The sequence below is a fragment of the Scyliorhinus torazame genome, chromosome 7 (assembly GCF_047496885.1).
Source record: "Scyliorhinus torazame isolate Kashiwa2021f chromosome 7, sScyTor2.1, whole genome shotgun sequence".
NCBI lineage: Eukaryota > Metazoa > Chordata > Chondrichthyes > Carcharhiniformes > Scyliorhinidae > Scyliorhinus > Scyliorhinus torazame.
The window spans coordinates 99,009,802-99,027,709 of record NC_092713.1 but is presented as its reverse complement, the minus strand read 5'-3'; the positions used below and the strand labels follow the sequence as shown (position 1 = coordinate 99,027,709).

General features: G+C 48.7%; 1 protein-coding gene across 3 annotated transcripts in view; it reads left to right on the top strand.

Moving 5' to 3' along the window:
- The window catches only part of raver2 (ribonucleoprotein, PTB-binding 2), a 133,868-nt gene that overhangs the window by 37,719 nt on the left and 78,241 nt on the right, over nt 1–17,908 (top strand). For all 3 annotated transcript variants that reach the window (XM_072511132.1, XM_072511133.1, XM_072511131.1), the window contains exon 3: nt 12,957–13,426. In XM_072511132.1, coding sequence (XP_072367233.1) covers nt 12,957–13,426 — 470 coding nt within the window. The remainder of the gene's footprint in view (nt 1–12,956; nt 13,427–17,908) is intronic.

Here is a 17,908-nt window from a genome sequence, read left to right as displayed (position 1 = left end):
CCTCCCTCAGCACCGATGTCCACAAACCCCACTATCTCATCAAAAGAAAAAAGAACTCTTTCCCCCAGCCCCATCCATCATCCCACCCATGAAACATTCTTTACCCATATTTACAACCCCATATACAGCCAACACCCCCTCCCCCAAAACCCCAGCCCCTCAGTTCGAGTCCAATCTTTCCGTTTGGATAAAGGTCCAAGCCTCTTCTGCTGTTCAAAATAGTGGTATCGGTCCTGATAAGTGACCCACAGTCGTGCAGACTGCAGCATTCCGAACTTGACTCTTTTTTTTTTTTTTTTTTGTGCAGCACCGCCTTGGCTCAGTTGAAGCCAGCACTCTTTGCCACCCCCGCACTCCAGTCCTGGTAGACTTGGATCACCGCATTCTCCCATCTACTGCTCCGCACCTTGGCCCATCTCAGGACACTTTCTTTGTCTGCGAAGCGATGGAACCTCGCCACTATCTCCCTTGGCGGCTCGGCAGCCTTGGGTCTCCTCGCCAGGACCCGGTGAGCCCCTTCTAGCTCCAGGGGGCTCGGAGAGACCTCCGCACCCATCAGCAAATGGAGCATCGTGCTCACGTACGCCCCAGCATCAGCCCCCCTCCACTCCTTCGGGGAGACCCAGAATCCGGAGATTCTTCCTCCTCGATCTGTTCTCCAGGACCTCGCATCTCTCGGCCCACCTCCTGTGCACCGCCTCGTGCACTTCCATCTTTACCGCCAGGCCCAGGATCTCGTCCTCGTTCTCATTAGTTTTAGCCCTCACCTCACGGAGCTCCACCGCCTGGGCCTTCTGGGTCTCCTTCAGCCCCTCGATCGCCAACAGCATTGGCGCCAGCACCTCCTTTTTAAGCTCCTCCACGCAGCGCCTGAGGAACTCCTGCTGGTCCGGCCCCCATGCTGCTCGATCTCTGTCTTCCGCCATCTTGTTTTTCCCCCCTCACTTTTGCCGCTGCTCCAAAGCCTCTTTCTCCGACGCTCCACCGCTAATCCCCGCCATACGTCGTAAGGGGGACCTTACTTCACCTTCCCACACGGGATTCAATCAAAAAATCTCCGTTGGGGCTCCTGGAGAGCCCAAAAGTCCGTTCTAGCGGGAGGTCCTGGGGCGATTTGGGTTTGGGCAGGGATTTATTGACTGGGTTTGGCTGCTGTACCAGGCACCATTGGCGAGTGTGCGGATGAACCGACTGAGTTCGGACTACTTTTGACTGCACCGGGGGCAAGGCAGGATGTCCCCTTCTCCACTGTTGTTTGCATTGGCTATAGAGCCTTTGGTGATGGTGCTGAGAGCGTCAAAGGACTGGAAGGGGCTAGTCCGGCGGGGTGGTGGAACACGGTCTCGTTATATGCAGACAACCTACTCTCATATTTCTGACCCGGAAGGGGGGATGGGGGAGATTGTGAATCTTGGGAATTTGGCTGGTTTTCGGGGTACAAATTGAATATGGGTAAGAGCGAGGTTTTTGTGATCCAGGTGAGGGGCAGGAGAGGAAACTGGGGGAGTTGCCGTTTAAAGTGGTGGGAGGGATTTTTCGCTACTTGGGTATTGAGGTAGCATGGGGATGGGAGCAGTTCCATAAGTTACATTTGACCCGGTTGGTTGAACAAATGAAGGAGGGCTTTCGGAGGTGAGACATGCTCCCATTGTCACTGGCGGGGAGGGTACAGACTATAAAAATGACGGTTCTCAAGATTTTTGTTCGTTTTCCAATGCCTCCCTATTTTTACACCAATGGTTTTTTAAGCGGGTGAATAGGGTCATATCTGGGTTTGTGTGGATGGGTAAAACCCCACAAGTAAAGGAAGTTCTGTTGGAGGGGGGGGGGAGGAGGAGGGGGGGGAGGGGAGGGAGGGGGAGGTGGCTGGCACTGCCAAACTTTAGGAACTACTACTGGGCAGCAAATATAGCCATGATTAGGAAATGGGTGGTGGGGGAGGGGTCGGTGTTGGTGCCGGTGAAGGCAGCCTCGTGTAAGGGCACAAGTTTGGGGGCATTGGTAACTGCTCCTGCCGTTCTCACCGACCCCGGTACTCCACAAATCCAATGGTAGTGGGTGTGGAGGGAGCATCGGTGTGAGCTCCAATTTGTGGTAATCACTGGTTTGTCCCAGGGAGGATGGTTGGCGGTGGTGGCAGAGAGCAGGGATTGAGAGGCTGGGGGAGCTGTTTATTGATGGGAGCTTTCCCTGTTTGGAGGATCTGGAAGTGGAGTTTGAATTGCCGGGAGGAAATGGGTTTCTGTATCTGCAGGTAAGGGATTTTGTGCAAAGGCAGGTTTCGACATTTCCGCTTCTACCGCCGCAGGGGATTCAGGACAAGGTAGTTTCTAGAACGGGAGTGGGGAAGGGGAAGGTATCGGAAATCTATAAAGAACGTATGGAGTGGGAGGAAACCCAGATAGGTGAGCTAAAGCATAAGTGGGAAGATGAGTTGGGAAAGGAGTTAGAGGCGGGTCTGAGGGAGGATGCCCTGAGCAGAGTCAACGCAGCCTCATCATGTGCCAGGCTCAGCCTGATACTATTCAAGTTGGTTCACCGAGCACACATGATGACATTGGCCTGGATAAGCAGGTTTTTGGGGTGGAGGACGGGTGTGTGCAGGAGGGCCCGCAAATCATGTCCACATATTTTGGGCATGTCAGAAGCTCTGGATTCTGGCAGGGATTTGCGGATGTCATGTCCACGGTACTAAAGTGTCGGAAGACCCGGGAATCCAGGGGGAGTGAGAGGCTCACTTTTTGGCCTTTGCCTCAGTGATAGCCCGGAGTCGGATCTTACTAGCGTCGAGGGACTCAGCCCCCAAAATCAGGGGTATGAGTTAGTGGCATTGCTGGCTTTCTCATGCTTGAGAAAATTAAATTCGCCCTGAGAGGATCAATGTTCGGGTTTGTTGTTCGGAGGTGGCAGCCGTTTATCGACTTCGGGGAAAACAAAACTGTTCACAGATTCAATATGGGGGGGGGTGTGAGTTAGCTATTTTTGTCTGGCTTAGCTGGGAATAGTGGGAGATGGAGGGGCGTGTTACACACAGAATTATGTTAACATTTGTATTTGTATGTTTTGTTATAAAACCATAAATCCCTTCATAAAATGTTAGTTTAAAAAATTTTTTTCCCCGATTTAAGTCAGTATTTTTTTGAAATAGAACTTGTTGCTCAAGGGCATAACTGGTTTTCCACCTCAAAACAGCTTGTTTGTTTAAGCCAAAATAAGAAATGGCACCTGTAAGTGTTCCCGCTCAACCGCCCGGCCATGCGATCGCCTGAAATACACCATGCAGACCTTGTTCTATGAGAAATAACATGTAGCCATGCAAAAAAGACTATATACTGAGGAAAAAATGAACCGTGGACAGAAACTAAATTTTAGTAGAATGTAAGGAGTCTACAGAGGGGTTTAGATACATTAAACGAGTGAGCAAAACTCATGGTGGCACAGTGGCTAGTACTGCTGCCTCAGCAGCAGGGTTCACGTCCGGCCTTAGGTGACTGTCTGGAATTTACATATTCTCCCAGTGCTTGTGTGGGTTTCCTCCGGATGCTCCGATTTCCTCCCACAGTCTAAAGATGTGCAGGTTAGGTAGATTGGCCATGCTAAATTTCCCCTTCGTGTCCAGGGATATGTGGTTAGGTTATCGAGATGGGGAGGGGTGGGCGGGGTGAGGGGTGGCAGTGTACCTGAGTAGGCTGCTCTTTCAGAGGGTTGGTGGAGACTTGATGGGCCAAATGGCCTCCTGCACTGCAGGGATTCTATGAAAGCATTGACAGATTGAATATAATGTGGGAAAATGTTAACTTATTCACTTTGACATGAAGAATGCATAAACAGTATCTCTAAATGGGGAGAGACTGCAGACCTCTACAGTACAAGGGAATCTGAGTGTCCTGGTACATGAATCACAAAGTTGGTATTGTTGCTCTTAATTTTAGCCTTAGTTTAATTTCTCTTGTTCTATCACCTTTGCTCGTGAGTCGCCAGGTATCTTTCTGATACCGCCACGTGGTTCAAGTCCGAGCAATGATCAATAATCCAACATACCGCTTAGTAAGTGTTAAATCAACGCACATTTATTATATACAGTAATCAATACTTATGCATAAATTCTACTTCTAAGCTACTTCCTACAACTAACAGGCCAATACTTAACTTTGGAAATGGCCCAGCAGGTCAGGGAAACGAATGACCTTTCGTTTGGGTTCTGAGCCTGCGGGATTCGAAGCTGGTACAGTTCGATAGCTAGGAGCGCCTATCTCGTAGCGAGCGTTGAAGTAAGACTTGCGATTTGAGCGGCTGTTGCAGAAGGGGCGATGAAGGGTGCGGAAGGGCCGATTTGAACTTGGACTCTATTCTTATAGTCCCCAGGGCGTCCCGTCTTTCGGGGCGGACCCTGTACCTTGGTACCCAATCACTTGGTTCGATATTCTCCAATGCTGGAAGCGATTCCTTGATTGATGGGCAGTTTAGGGGTGGTCGTTCACCTCTCTTTGTGTTGGCGCCGAAAAGTCTGAGTTGGCTTTGTGTGTCTAAATTGTTGCAAATTGTTCCCGGGGATTGCTCATTAATATTCAGGTGGCTGGTGTTGTGTTTTGTGCTAATGGCTGCAGGTATCGATCCTGTCTGGCCTCCCCAGAGGCAAATACACAGTTTCACCTGCAGCTGCTTGTTTTAGTCCTGTTGGCTGATTTTCCCATCAGCCTTTTCCGTTAGCCATTTTAAATCGGGGTTAGCCACTTTAAATCGGGGTTAGCCATTCTAAATCGGGAGTTAGCCATTTTAACTGGCTACAGTATATAGGTGCAGCAAGTGCTTAGGAGGCAAATAGAGCAGTACAATGGTTAGCACTGCTGCATCACAGCGCCGAGGACCTGGGTTCAATCCCAGCTAGGGTCACTGTCCGTGTGGAGTTTGCACATTCTCCCCATGTCGGCCTCGGTGTCACCCCCCCACAACTCAAAAGACCTGGAGGGTAAGTGGATGGGCCACGCTAAATTGCCCATTAATTGGAAAAAAATTGAATTGGGTACTCTAAATTTAAAAACAAAAAGAAAATGCAGAGACTCTTTCCTGGAATTAAGAGGTTATTTTACAAGGAAAGGTTGGGCCTATAGTCTTTGGAGTTCAGAAGAATGAGAGGTGGTTTTGTTGAAACATACAAGATCCTGAACAGATTTGACAGGGTGAATGCTTTGAGGATGTTTCTCCTTGTGGCGGAGCCTAGAATTAGGAAACAATTTTTAAAAATAGGGGTCTCCAATTTAAGACTGAGGTAAGGAGAATTTCTTTGAGCATTTACTCTGTGCATCTCTTCCCCGGTGAGCAGTGAAGGTAGGGTCATCAAATATGTTGAAAGCTGAGTGGAATCCAGGGGTATGGGGCCAGCAGGACCATAAAATTGAAGGAGCTTAGGCCATTTGGTCCATCAAATCCGCTCCACCGTTCGATCATGGCTGAGATGTTTCTCACCCCCAATCTCCTGCTTTCTCCCCGTAACTCCGATCCCCTTTTTAATCAAGAACCTATCTATCTCTATCTTCGAGACCCTCAATGATTGGCCTCTACAGCCTTCTGCAGCAATTAGATCTAATGATTTACCACCATCTAGCGGAAGAATTTCTCCTCCTCTCCGTCTTATAGGTTTGTCACTTCAGTTTGAGGCTGTGCCCTCTGGTTCTAGTCTCCTGCAGGTGGAAACATCTCTCCATTCACTCTAAGCCTCTCGGTATTCTGTAAGTTTCAATGAGATCCCCCCCTCATCCTTCTGAACTGTCATCGAATACAGGCCCAGAGTCCTCAACTGCTCCTCGTATGACAAGCCCTTAATTCCTGGGATTGTTCTTGTGAATGTCCTCTGGACCCCCTCCAAGGCCAGCACATCCGTCCTTGGATATGGGGCCCAAAATTCACACTCTTCCAAATGGGGTCTGACCAGAGCCATAAACATCCTCAGCAGTACATCCCTGCTCTTGTATTGTAGCCCTCTTGAAATGAATGCTAACATTGCATTTGCCTTCCTAACTGTCAACTGAATTTGCATGTTAATCTTAAGAGAATCCTGAAATAGGACTATTAAGTGCTTCAGACTTCCAAAGCCTTTCTGCGTTTAGAAAATAGTCGTGTCTCTATTCTTCCTCCCAAAGTGAATAACCTCACTTTTCCACATTGTATTCCATCTGCCACATCTTTGCTCACTCTCTTAGCCTGTCCAAGTCCTTCTGCAGCCTCTCCGCTTCCTGAGCTCTACTTGTCTCTACATATGTTTTTATCATTTGCAAACTTAACAACAATGCCCTCAGTTCCTTCTTCCAGATCGTTAATGTATATTGTGAATAGTTGTGGTCCCAGCACTGACCCCTGCAGAACACCATCCTGAAAAAGACCCCTTTATCCTTACTCTCTGCGTTCTGCCAGTCTGCCAATCCTCTAATCCTCTAAAAGGCCAGCACCTTGCCCCTAACATGTGCTCTTATCTTATTTAGCAGCCTCCTGTACGGTACCTGTGTAGTTGAGGCCACTATCCGATCAGCCATGATCTTATCCGATGGCGGAGCAGTCTTAAAGACCATAAGACATAGGAGCAGAATTAGGCCACTTGGCCCATTGAGTTTGCTCTGCCATTCAATCATGTCTGATATTTTCTCATCCCCATTCTCCTGCCTTCTCCCCATAACCCCTGATCCCCTTATTAATCAAGAACCTATCTATGTCTTAAAGACACTGTGATTTGGCTTCCACAGCCTTCTGTGGCAAAGAGTTCCACAGATTCACCACGCTCGGGCTGAAGAAATTCTTCCTCGTCTCTGTTTTAAAGGATCACCCTTTAGTCTGAGATGGTGTCCTCTGGTTCTAGTTTTTCCTACAAGTGGAAACATCCTCTCCACGTCCACTCTATCCAGGCCTCTCAGTATCCTGTAAGTTTCAATAAGATCCCCCCCTCATCCTTCTAAACTCAGAGTACAGACCCAGAGTCCTCAACTGTTCCTCATACGGCAACTTCTTCATTCCAGGGATCATTCTTGTGAATCTCCTCTAGACCCTTTCCAAGGCCAACACATCCTTGGATACGGGGCCCAAAACTGCTCACAATACTCCAAATGGGGTCTGACCAGAACCTTATACAGCCTCAGAAGCACATCCCTGGTCTACACTTATTCTTCTGTAATTGTGTAAAGAGAGCATTGCTTCTGCATGAACATGAATCTAGTTGGAATGCAAGTTGAATGATGGAAGAAATTGTAATGCGCAACCCCGGTTCCTGAATTGAAGGGATCAAGAAATGTTGATGCAGCCGTGGGGCAGCACGGTAGCATTGTGGATAGCACAAATGCTTCACCGCTCCAGGGTCCCAGGTTCGATTCCGGCTTGGGTCACTGTCTGTGCGGAGTCTGCACATCCTCCCCGTGTGAGCGTGGGTTTCCTCCGGGTGCTCCGGTTTCCTCCCACAGTCCAAAGTTGTGCGGGTTAGGTGGATTGGCCATGCTAAATTGCCCATAGTGTCCAAAATTGCCTTTCGTGTTGGGTGGGGTTACTGGGTTATGGGGATAGGGTGGAGGTGTGGATCTTGGGTAGGGTGCTCTTTCCAAAAGCTGGTGAAGACTCGATGGGCCGAATGGCCTCCTTCAGTACTGTAAATTCTATGATTCTATGCTGACTTCCGGGTGCGGCGATGACCAGCTAAGTCGCACGTTTCGGCACCTCCCGTTTTAACAGACCTTTGGGCTCTTATTGGGAGCCCCAACAGCAATTTTCAAAGGCTAAACCCACTGTGAGGCGACATAGAAGGGAGTCCCCGCGGATGTGAATGGACAGAAGAGATAATAGTGGCCAGATTGCGGAGGATCCTCTGGAGCAGCGGCAAAGAAGGGAAGTGAGAAGCAAGATGGCGGCGGAGGGAGGCCAGTTGGTATGGGGCCTGGAACAGCAGGAGTTCCTCCGGCGATGTGTGGAGGAGCTCAAGAAGGAGGTGCTGGCGCCGATGCTGCAGGCGATTGAGGGGTTAAAGGAGGCACAGAAGACCCAAGAGATGGAGCTCCGTGGAGTGAAGGCAAAAGCTGCCGAAAATGAGGACGAGATACAGGGCTTGGTGGTGAAGACGGAGACGCATGAGGCACTGCATAAGAGGTGTATGGAGAGACTGGAAGCCCTGGAAAATAGCTCGAGGAGGAAGAACTTAAGAATCTTGGGTCTTCCCGAAGGGGCAGAGGGAGCGGACGTTGGGGTGTATGAGCGTGATGCTCCATACCTTAATGGGAGCTGAGGCCCCGACGTGCCCCCTGAAAGTGGAGGGAGCGTACCGAGTCCTCGTGAGAAGACCAAAGGCAGGAGAAATAACACTAGCAATAGTGGTGAGGTTCCACCGCTACAAGGACAGGGAGATGGTCCTGAGATGGGCGAAAAAGACACGGAGCAGCAGGTGGGAGAACGCGGTGATCCGCGTGTACCAGGATTGGAGTGCGGAGGTGGCGAGAAGGAGGGTGAGTTTCAATCGGGCCAAGGCGGTGCTCCACAAAAGGAAAGTGAAATTCTGAATGTTGCAGCCGGCAAGACTGTGGGTTACACACCAGGGTAAACACCACTACTTGGAGACGGCAGAGGAGGCGTGGACATTTATTGAAGAGGAGAAGTTGGACTAGATTTGAGAAAGTGTTTGAAATGAAGTAGCGAGGTGGTGGCAAGGGACTGTGAATCAGATGGGGGGAAATTTTCTTTGCCCTCTAAGGGGGGGGGAGACACGAAGAAATGTGGGCGCCGGTGGGGAAGGGGAGGGGGAAGGAGAGAGGGAGCTGCGCCATCAGGGGCGGGGCCGAGAGGGAAGCGCGGGCTTTGTTCCCGCGCTATTGAAATTGTGGCGGGGAAAGGGGGCGCAGGAAGGAGGGGGCCTCACATAATCGGAGGCTAAGGATAAACTGGGGAAGCAGAGGTCAGCCAGAGTTTGCTGACTTCTGGAAGCAATATGGGGGGGAGCAACTAAGCTAGAGGGATCTGGGGGGCGGGGGGGTGGGGTTAACTGGGTTGCTGCTGCTATGGGGAAGGGGGAGCTGTTACGGGATGGGATGGGAGGGATGGGAGGGCACCGTCTGGGGGATAAGCGGGTGCGTGGGAACCGGGTGAGGAGCTGGTCTAAAAAAGGGGATGGCTAGTCGACGAGTTGGGGGGGGTAAAGAGCCCCCCAACCCGGTTGATCACGTGGAACGTGAGGGTTGAATGGGCCGATTAAGAGGGCAAGGGTATTTGCGCACCTAAAGAAGCTAAAGGCAGACGTGGTCATGCTTCAGGAGACGCACCTGAAACTGGCGGATCAGGTCAGATTAAGAATAGGATGGGTGGGACAGGTATTCCACTCGGGCTTGGATGCGAAAAATAGAGGGGTGGCAATACTGGTCCTGGGAAGGGCGCTGATCCCGAAGGTGGCAGGAACGGGGTATTCGGCTATTGCCATTTCAGATCATGCCCCACATTGGGTAGATCTGGAAGTAGGAGAGGAAAAGGAGCAGCGCCCACTCTGGAGATTAGATCTGGGACTGTTGGCGGACCAGGGGGTATGTGCAAGGGTGAGGGGATGTATTGAAAGGTACCTAGAGATCAATGATGACGGAGAGGTCCAGGTGGGAGTGGTCTGGGAGGCGCTGAAGGCGGTGGTTAGAGGGGAGCTGATCTCCATAAGGGCCCATCAGGGGAAACGAGGGTAAAGAAAGGGAGAGATTGTTGGGGGAGATTTTGAGGGTGGATAGGCAATATGCGGAGGCTCCAGAGGAAGGGCAATGAAGGGAAAGACTGAGATTGCACACGGACTTTGACTTGTTGACCACGGGTAAGGCGGAGGCACAATGGAGGAAGGCACAGGGAGTGCAGTATGAATATGGAGAGAAGGCGAGCCGGCTGCTGGCCCAACAACTTGGGAAGAGGGGGGCGGCGAGAGAGATCGGCGGGGTTAGAGACGAGGAGGGAAAGACGGAACGGGGAGCGGAGAGGGTGAACGAGGTGTTTAAGGTATTTTACGAGAGGCTATATAAGGCTCAATCCCCAGAAGGGAAAGAGGGAATGATGCGTTTCTTAGACCAGCTGGAGTTCCCGAAGGTTGAGGAACAGGAGATGACAGGACTGGGAGCGCAGATTGAGGTGGAGGAGGTGGTAAAAGGAATTGGAAACATGCAGGCAGGGAAGGCCCCGGGACCGGATGGGTTCCCGGTGGAGTTCTATAGGAAATATGTGGACCTGCTGGCCCCACTTCTGACGAGAACCTTTAATGAGGCTAGGGAAAGGGGGACACTACCTCCGATGATGTCGGAGGCGACGATATCGCTGATCCTGAAAAGAGACAAAGACTCGCTGCAGTGCGGGTCATACAGGCCTATTTCCCTCTTGAACGTAGATGCCAAGCTTTTGGCCAAGGTGATGGCGACGAAGATAGAGGACTGTGTCCCTGGGGTGGTGCATGATGATCAAATGGGGTTTGTTAAAGGGAGGCAATTGAATGCTAATATACGGAGGCTGCTGGGGGTGATGATGATGCCCCCACCGGAGGGGGAGGCGGAGATAGTGGTGGCGATGGATGCAGAGAAAGCATTTGATAGAGTGGAGTGGGACTACCTGTGGGAAGTACTGAGGAGATTTGGATTTGGAGAGGGGTTCATTAGATGGGTTCAGCTCCTGTACAGGGCCCCGGTGGCAAGTGTGATTACAAATAGGCAACGATCTGACCACTTCCGACTATATAGGGGTACAAGACAGGGATGTCCCCTGTCCCCGTTACTGTTTGCGTTGGCAATTGAGCCACTGGCCATAGCGCTGAGGGGCTCTAGGAAGTGGAGGAGGGTACTTAGAGGAGGAGAAGGGCATCGGGTGTCATTTATACGTGGATGATTTGTTGTTGTATGTCGCGGACCCAGTGGAGGGGATGCCTGAGATAATGCAGACACTCGGAGTTTGGAGAATTTTCAGGATATAAATTGAATATGGGGAAGAGTGAACTGTTTGTGATGCACCCCGGGGAACAGGGCAGGGGAATAGACGATTTACCTTTGAGGAGGGTAACAAGAGAATTCCGGTATTTAGGGATCCAGGTGGCCAGGAACTGGGGAACCTTGCATATGCTTAACTTGGCACGACTGGTAGAGCAGATGGAAGAGGATTTTAGGAGGTGGGACATGGCGCCCCTGTCATTGGTGGGCAGGGTGCAGGCGGTTAAAATGGTGGTCCTTCCGAGGTTTCTTTTTGTGTTCCAATGCCTCCCTGTACTGATTACAAAGGCCTTTTTTAAGAAGGTGGACAAGAGTATTATGAGCTTTGTGTGGGCTGGAAAGACCCCAAGAGTAAAAAGGGGGTTCCTACAGCTCTGTAGGGACAGAGGGGGACTGGCACTGCCGAGTCTGTGATTATTATTGGGCCGCCAATGTGTCAATGATATGTAAGTGGATGAGGGAAGGGGAAGGAGCGGCGAGGAAAAGACTGGAGATGGCGTCCTGTAGGGGAACTAGCCTAAAAGCACTGCCGACGGCGCCGTTACCGTTCTCCCCGAAAAAATACACCACAAACCCAGTGGTGGTGGCAACTCTGAAAATTTGGGGGCAGTGGAGACGACATAAGGGAGTGACGGGTGCCTCAGTGTGGTCCCTGATAAGGAATAACCATAGGTTCGTCCCGGGAAGGATAGATGGGGGATTTAAATCTTGGCAGCGAGCAGGAATTGTGAAATTGAAGGACTTGTTCTTAGATGGGACGTTCGCGAGTCTGGGAGCACTGACACAAAAATATGGGTTGCCACCTGGGAATGCATTTCGTTATATGCAAGTGAGGGCATTTGTGAGGCAACAGGTGAGGGAATTTCCGCAGCTCCCGGCATCCAGGACAGTGATTTCAGGGGCATGGGTGGGTGTTGGTAGGGTGTCAGATATATATATATATATATATATTTTTTTTTTATATATATATATATATACATATATATATATATATATATATATAGGGAAATAAGAGACGAGGGGGAGACTATGGTAGAGGAGCTGAAGGGAAAATGGGAGGAGGAGCTGGGGGAAGAGATTGAGGAGGGGCTGTGGCAGATGCCCTAAGTAGGGTAAACTCTTCGTCCTCGTGTGCCAGGCTCAGCCTGATACAATTCAAGGTTCTACACAGGGCGCATATGACTGGAGCAAGGCTGAGTAGATTTTTTGGAGGGGAGGATAGGTGCGCGGGAAGCCCGGCGAACCACACCCACATGTTTTGGTCATGTCCGGTATTGCATGGGTTCTGGGTGGGTGTGGGAAAAGTGATTTCAAAGGTGGCGGGGGTCCGGGTCGAACCAGGCTGGGGGTTGGCTATATTTGGGATTGCAGAGGAGCCGGGAGTGCAGGAGGCGAGAGAGGCCGATGTTTTGGCCTTTGCGTCCCTAGTAGCCCGGCGAAGGATGTGGAAAGAAGCTAAACCCCCGGGCGTGGAGGCCTGGATAAACGACATGGCAGGGTTTATAAAATTGGAGTGGATAAAGTATGCACTAAGAGGTTCGGCTCAAGGGTTCACCAGGCGGTGGCAACCGTTCCTCGACTATCTCGCAGAGCGATAAGGGGAAATAGGAAAGGTAGCAGCAGCAACCCGGGGGGTGGGGGGGAGGGCTCATTTGGGTCCTCAGGGGTTTTGTGTGTGTTTATATATTTGTTATTTATATTTGATTTTACGAAGTTACTATTTTAGTTACTATTTCTGTTGTTTCTTATTTTGTTGTTGGCAGTTGCCGTTAGTTAGCATTATTTATTTAAAAAACGATCAATGTATATATTATTACAAAGTTGTAAAATGGGAAATTTTTGTTTGATCGAAAAACTTTAATAAAATATTTAAAAAAAAAGAAATGTTGATGCTAACAAAGGCAATGATCATAGAAGAATGTAAATAAAAATAGTTAGATATTATGGTATCTTAAAATCTTGTATTCTTGATTTAAATTGGGCTTTTTCTTTCAGCTTTTGTTACTTTGCTGAATGGAGAACAAGCGCAGGATGCCATTCACAAATTTCATAAGTTCAGTTTCCAGGGAAGAGAGATATCTGTTCAGCTGCAACCAACTGATACCTTGCTTTGCATTACTCAGCTTCCGTTGTCCTATACTCAACAGCAATTTGAAGAACTGGTCCGCCTTTATGGAAACTTGGAGAGGTGTTTCCTTGTTTATAATGAAACTACTGGCCATTCAAAAGGTTATGGTTTTGTGGAGTACATGAAGAAGGACTCTGCTGCTCGAGCTAAATCCGAACTTATGGGTAAACAGCTGGGACCTTGCATACTGTATGTGCAGTGGACAGATGTTGACCATCTCTCAGCTGATTTCCTTCATTCAAAGTGCCTTTGCATAGATAAAATTCCCCACGATTACAAAGATGCAACGGAGCTGACACAGCTCTTCTCTCAAAAGTTTGCGCCAGTTTTCTGTCAGGTATGTGGAGCAGTGATAGAATGTGTTCAGGTCATTTTTGTTCATTGGCATGTTCTGTTTACTGTTTACCCCCCCCCCCCCCCCCCCCCCCAAAAAAAAATCCGGCTCCCACCCTGATGCACCGACCACAAAATATTAGCTCTTCCCTATGTTCAATTTGTAACTGGAGAAGGCACCTAAGTTCTGCAAAATACCCAAAATACTCTGTAGACAACCCCGGGTCCTGAACGTACAGCAGCTAGTCATCTGCATATATCGATACCCTATGTTCCATCCCACCCCTAATGATCCCACTCCACGCATTCAACGGCTCAATTGCCAATGCAAACACAAGGGAGACATCTGGTACCCCGATGCAACCGGAAAAAAACCAAGCTCTTGGTGCTGGTACAAACATTAGCAAATGAGGCCGCATACAGCAATCGCACCTAAGACCCAAACTTCTCCAACACTGCAAAAAGGTACCCCCACTCCACCCAGTCAAAAGCCTTCTCCACATCTAACGATACAATTATCTCTGGTTCTGGCCCAGCCCAGGGGTAGGCACCACATTCAACAAATGCCTCACGTTAGACAACAATTTAGTCCCTTCGCAAGCTCCATCTGATCTTCCCCTACTACCTCCGGAAGGCAAGATTCCAACCTTAATGCCGAAACATTGGCCAATAACTTGGCATCTACATTTAACAGGGAAATTGGGCGATACGACCGTCACTTTGTGGGGTCCTTATCCTTTTTCAGGAGTAGATGATGGATGCATGCCCCAGTGTCTGGAGAGCGCCTCATGCCCAGGAGTCTCTAAACATGTCCAACAAGAACAGACCCAACTGATGTGAAAACTTACAAAATTCTATCCTGAACCCATCGGGTGCTGGTGCCTTCCATACCTGCATGAGCCTTAATGCTATCTGAATCTTCTCCAGGCCCAGTGGCGTCTCCAGCTCCTCCTGCAATTCCCCCCCCACTGCCCCCCCCCCCCCCCCCCCCCCCCCCCCAGGAACTCTGCCATCCCTTGTTCATCCTCCGGCATCTCCAACCTACACAACCTCTCATAAAAGGCCCTAAACACTCCATTCACTTTATCCGGTGTTGAGATCAGCCTACCCTCCAAATCTCTAATCTGAACAATCTCCCTGGCCGCCTCCTGCCGCTTTAGTTGGTGAGCTAAGAGACGGCTGGCCTTCTCCCCATACTCATACACCACCTCTTACGCCCAACTCATTGTTGCACTGCCCTGTCCATGAACATCAAGTCAAACTGCATTTTGCATGCCAAAAACTCCAGGTTGTGTCACCTGCATATCTATGATCCACCGCCAAAATCTCATCTTCCAGTTTCTGCCACTCATCCCTTTCCGACCCATCCACATGTGCCTTAAATGTAATGATCTCGCCCCTGATCAGCGCCTCCCACAAAGTCGAGGATGAGACCTCCCCTTTATTATTATGTTCCACATACTTCTGTATGGCCATCCAAATCCTCTCTCACAATCCCAAATCCTAGAGTGCACCATGTGCACCAGAAGAAAAAACGAGAACGCCTTTTCCCAGGGTGCGTAAACCCAACTCCATCCCAACGGTTTGGACCCGGCAACCCACCTTCAGGTCCAAGACACAGTTTAAATCACTCGCCCAAAATCAGTTGGTAGCCGTCCAGATCCAATAGTGTAACCAGCAACTGTTTCATCAACGATACATTGTCCCAATTTGGGGTGCACACATTCACTAAAACAGCCAACTTCCCTTCTAATGCCCCTGCTACCATCACATACCGTCCACCCTGGTCAGCTATAACCCTCTCTTCCCGGAATTGAACTCTTAATAATTAAGATTGCTGCCCCACTATCAAGCCCGAGTGAAGCACCTGGCTCACCCAGGCTTTCCGGAACATAATTTGATTCTGGCCCTGCAAGTGAGTCTTTTGTAAAAACACGTCGGCTCACATGGTAACACTGTTGCTTCATAGTGCCAGGGTCCCAGGTTTGATTCCCGCTTGGGTCACTGTCTGTGTGGAGTCTGCACATTCTCCGTGTCTGCGTGGGTTTCCTCCAGGTGGTACGGTTTTCTCCCAAACATGCGTCGGGAGTGTGGCGACTAGGGGCTTTTCACAGTAACTTCATTGCAGTGTTAATGTGAACCTACTTGTGACACTAATAAAGATTATTATTAGACTCTTTAAATGTGCAAAAGCCCTCGTCCTCTACTGGTCCCTGCAGGCCATCCACTTTCCGGGTGACTAACCTTGTTGGTGACCTCTCGCCCTCGTGTCGGCCATTACCACCGTGATGCATCACACCTTCACCGCCAGTTCTCAGGCTCCAGGTCCACTTAAGATAGCCAACAGATGAGATACAGAAAATCTCCTGGTGATTGTTAACACCCTCTCTCCCCCCAAAAAAGCCGACTGGCTGCCTCAACCAACCCCCTTCTCAAACATCTAAGTTATGAATTTTTCAACAAAAAAAATTGTGCCATGCAATTTTGATCAAACATATTCAGTGAATCTGCATGAGCTATCTTCTGTTGGTATTAACTTGTATAATATTCTTACCAACGCGCTGACCTGACTGAACGAATTAGATTTTGTTCACCGGAATAGCAAAGAACAAGATTCAGCCAATGAAATGTGCTGCTTTTATGGATCATGCACTATACCCCACACTTTTCCTTGAGAATGTTCTGCGTGAATATTCCTCACGAAAGGTCATTGAACATCAATCCAGAATGTTTACCCATTTTGCATTTGTGTTGCTTAAGGTGTCATCTTCTGCTGCTCACGCATTCTGTTCCTGATCTTTTGTTTTCCCCTTTACTGAACAATGATTAGTAAATTTAGTGTTCGATTATTGCCCATGATTTTGAAAGGGTACCCACAGTAAATAAAAGGTTACATGTAAAATTGGGAGGGAAAATGTTTCCAGAGAATTTTTGGATTGAGTTCACTTCTGAAAAATCTTACCAGTAACTTTTTGTCATTGAAGTGCTGTAATTCAAATGTTTACAGTCTTTAATGAAAATTGAAACTCCCTGTGAAGTACTTTGAATGAAAACAAATTGAGAAACATTTATTGGTTTTCTACTCTAATATCCATGTGCTTCCCTGGCTGGCTGCCTTCATTCCTCCACTCCTGCCATCCATACTGCTCTCCCGGAACTTGGGAGAATGGAAAAGATTAGTTATGAACACTTTGTGATCCAGAATAGTACGGCACAATGTAGGTGAATATTATTTCATCCACTACTTTTGGCAATGCTAATTTTATGGCGTTACAGAATTGTTAGTGTAGAAGGAGGCACCGATTCTACGACTAAGCAATTTACTTAGTGCCATTTGCGTGGGTTTCGCCTCCACAACCCAAAGATATGCAGAGTAGGTGGAGTGGCCATGCTAAATTGCCCCTTAATTGGAAAAAATGAATTGCGTACTCAAATTTATTTTTTAAAAACCAAACAATTTCCATGCCTATAGAAAACTTGGGATTCCCTTTTCTGCTAGCTGCCAATCTCTTTTTATACACTTTCCGCACAAAAGGTCATCCATGACGGGGGGAAAGATGCTGGAGCTCCCACATAGCACAGGATGTGAATGCTAACGGTCGAAGCAGCCCTGCTATTCCTCTATTTATTAATCTCATTACCGCTAAGAATCTGTACAACTTAAGTAGTGGGAATGAACTTTACTTGAGATTAAAAGATGAGACTCTCCAGCTACTTATTTGGTACGTGATATTGTTAGTTAATATTTTTTTAAAGTATTTTCATTCAAAATTTTAAGCATGCGACAGTACAAAGTAAAACCGCCACAACAGATGTGGAAGCTTTGGAAAAGGCGCAGAGGAGATTTACCAGGATGTTGCCTGGAATGGAGAGTAGGTTTTACGAGGAAAGGTTGAGGGTGCTAGTCCTTTTCTCATTAGAACGGAGAAGGATGAGGGGCGACTTGATAGAGGTTTATAAGATGATCAGGGGAATAGATAGAGTAGACAGAGACTTTTTAAAAAGGTGAATGGTGGAAGATATAGGGGGGATGTCAGAGGTAGGTTCTTTACCCAGAAAGTAGTGGGGGCATGGAATGCACTGCCTGTGGAAGTAGTTGAGTTGGAAACATTCGGGACCTTCAAGTGGCTATTGGATAGGTACATGGATTACTGTAGAATGATGGGGTGTAGATTAATTTGTTCTTCATCTAGGACAAACGTTCGGAACAACATTGTGGGCCGAAGGGCCTGTTCTGTGTTGTATTTTTCTATGTTCTGTGTTCTATGTTAACCCCCCCCCCCCCCCCCCCCCATATCATCCTAATCAAGCATCGCACCATACCCCCTCTTGGTACCCAATTCCTTGAAATGTAGTATTTTTAAAAAATCTGGTGCATATCCAAATTCGGTATGGCAGCCAACATCCTTTTCATAAATTCTAGATTATCCCAATTCGGGGTGCATATGCTAACCAACCTCTCCAAAGTTACTGTTACGTACCTACT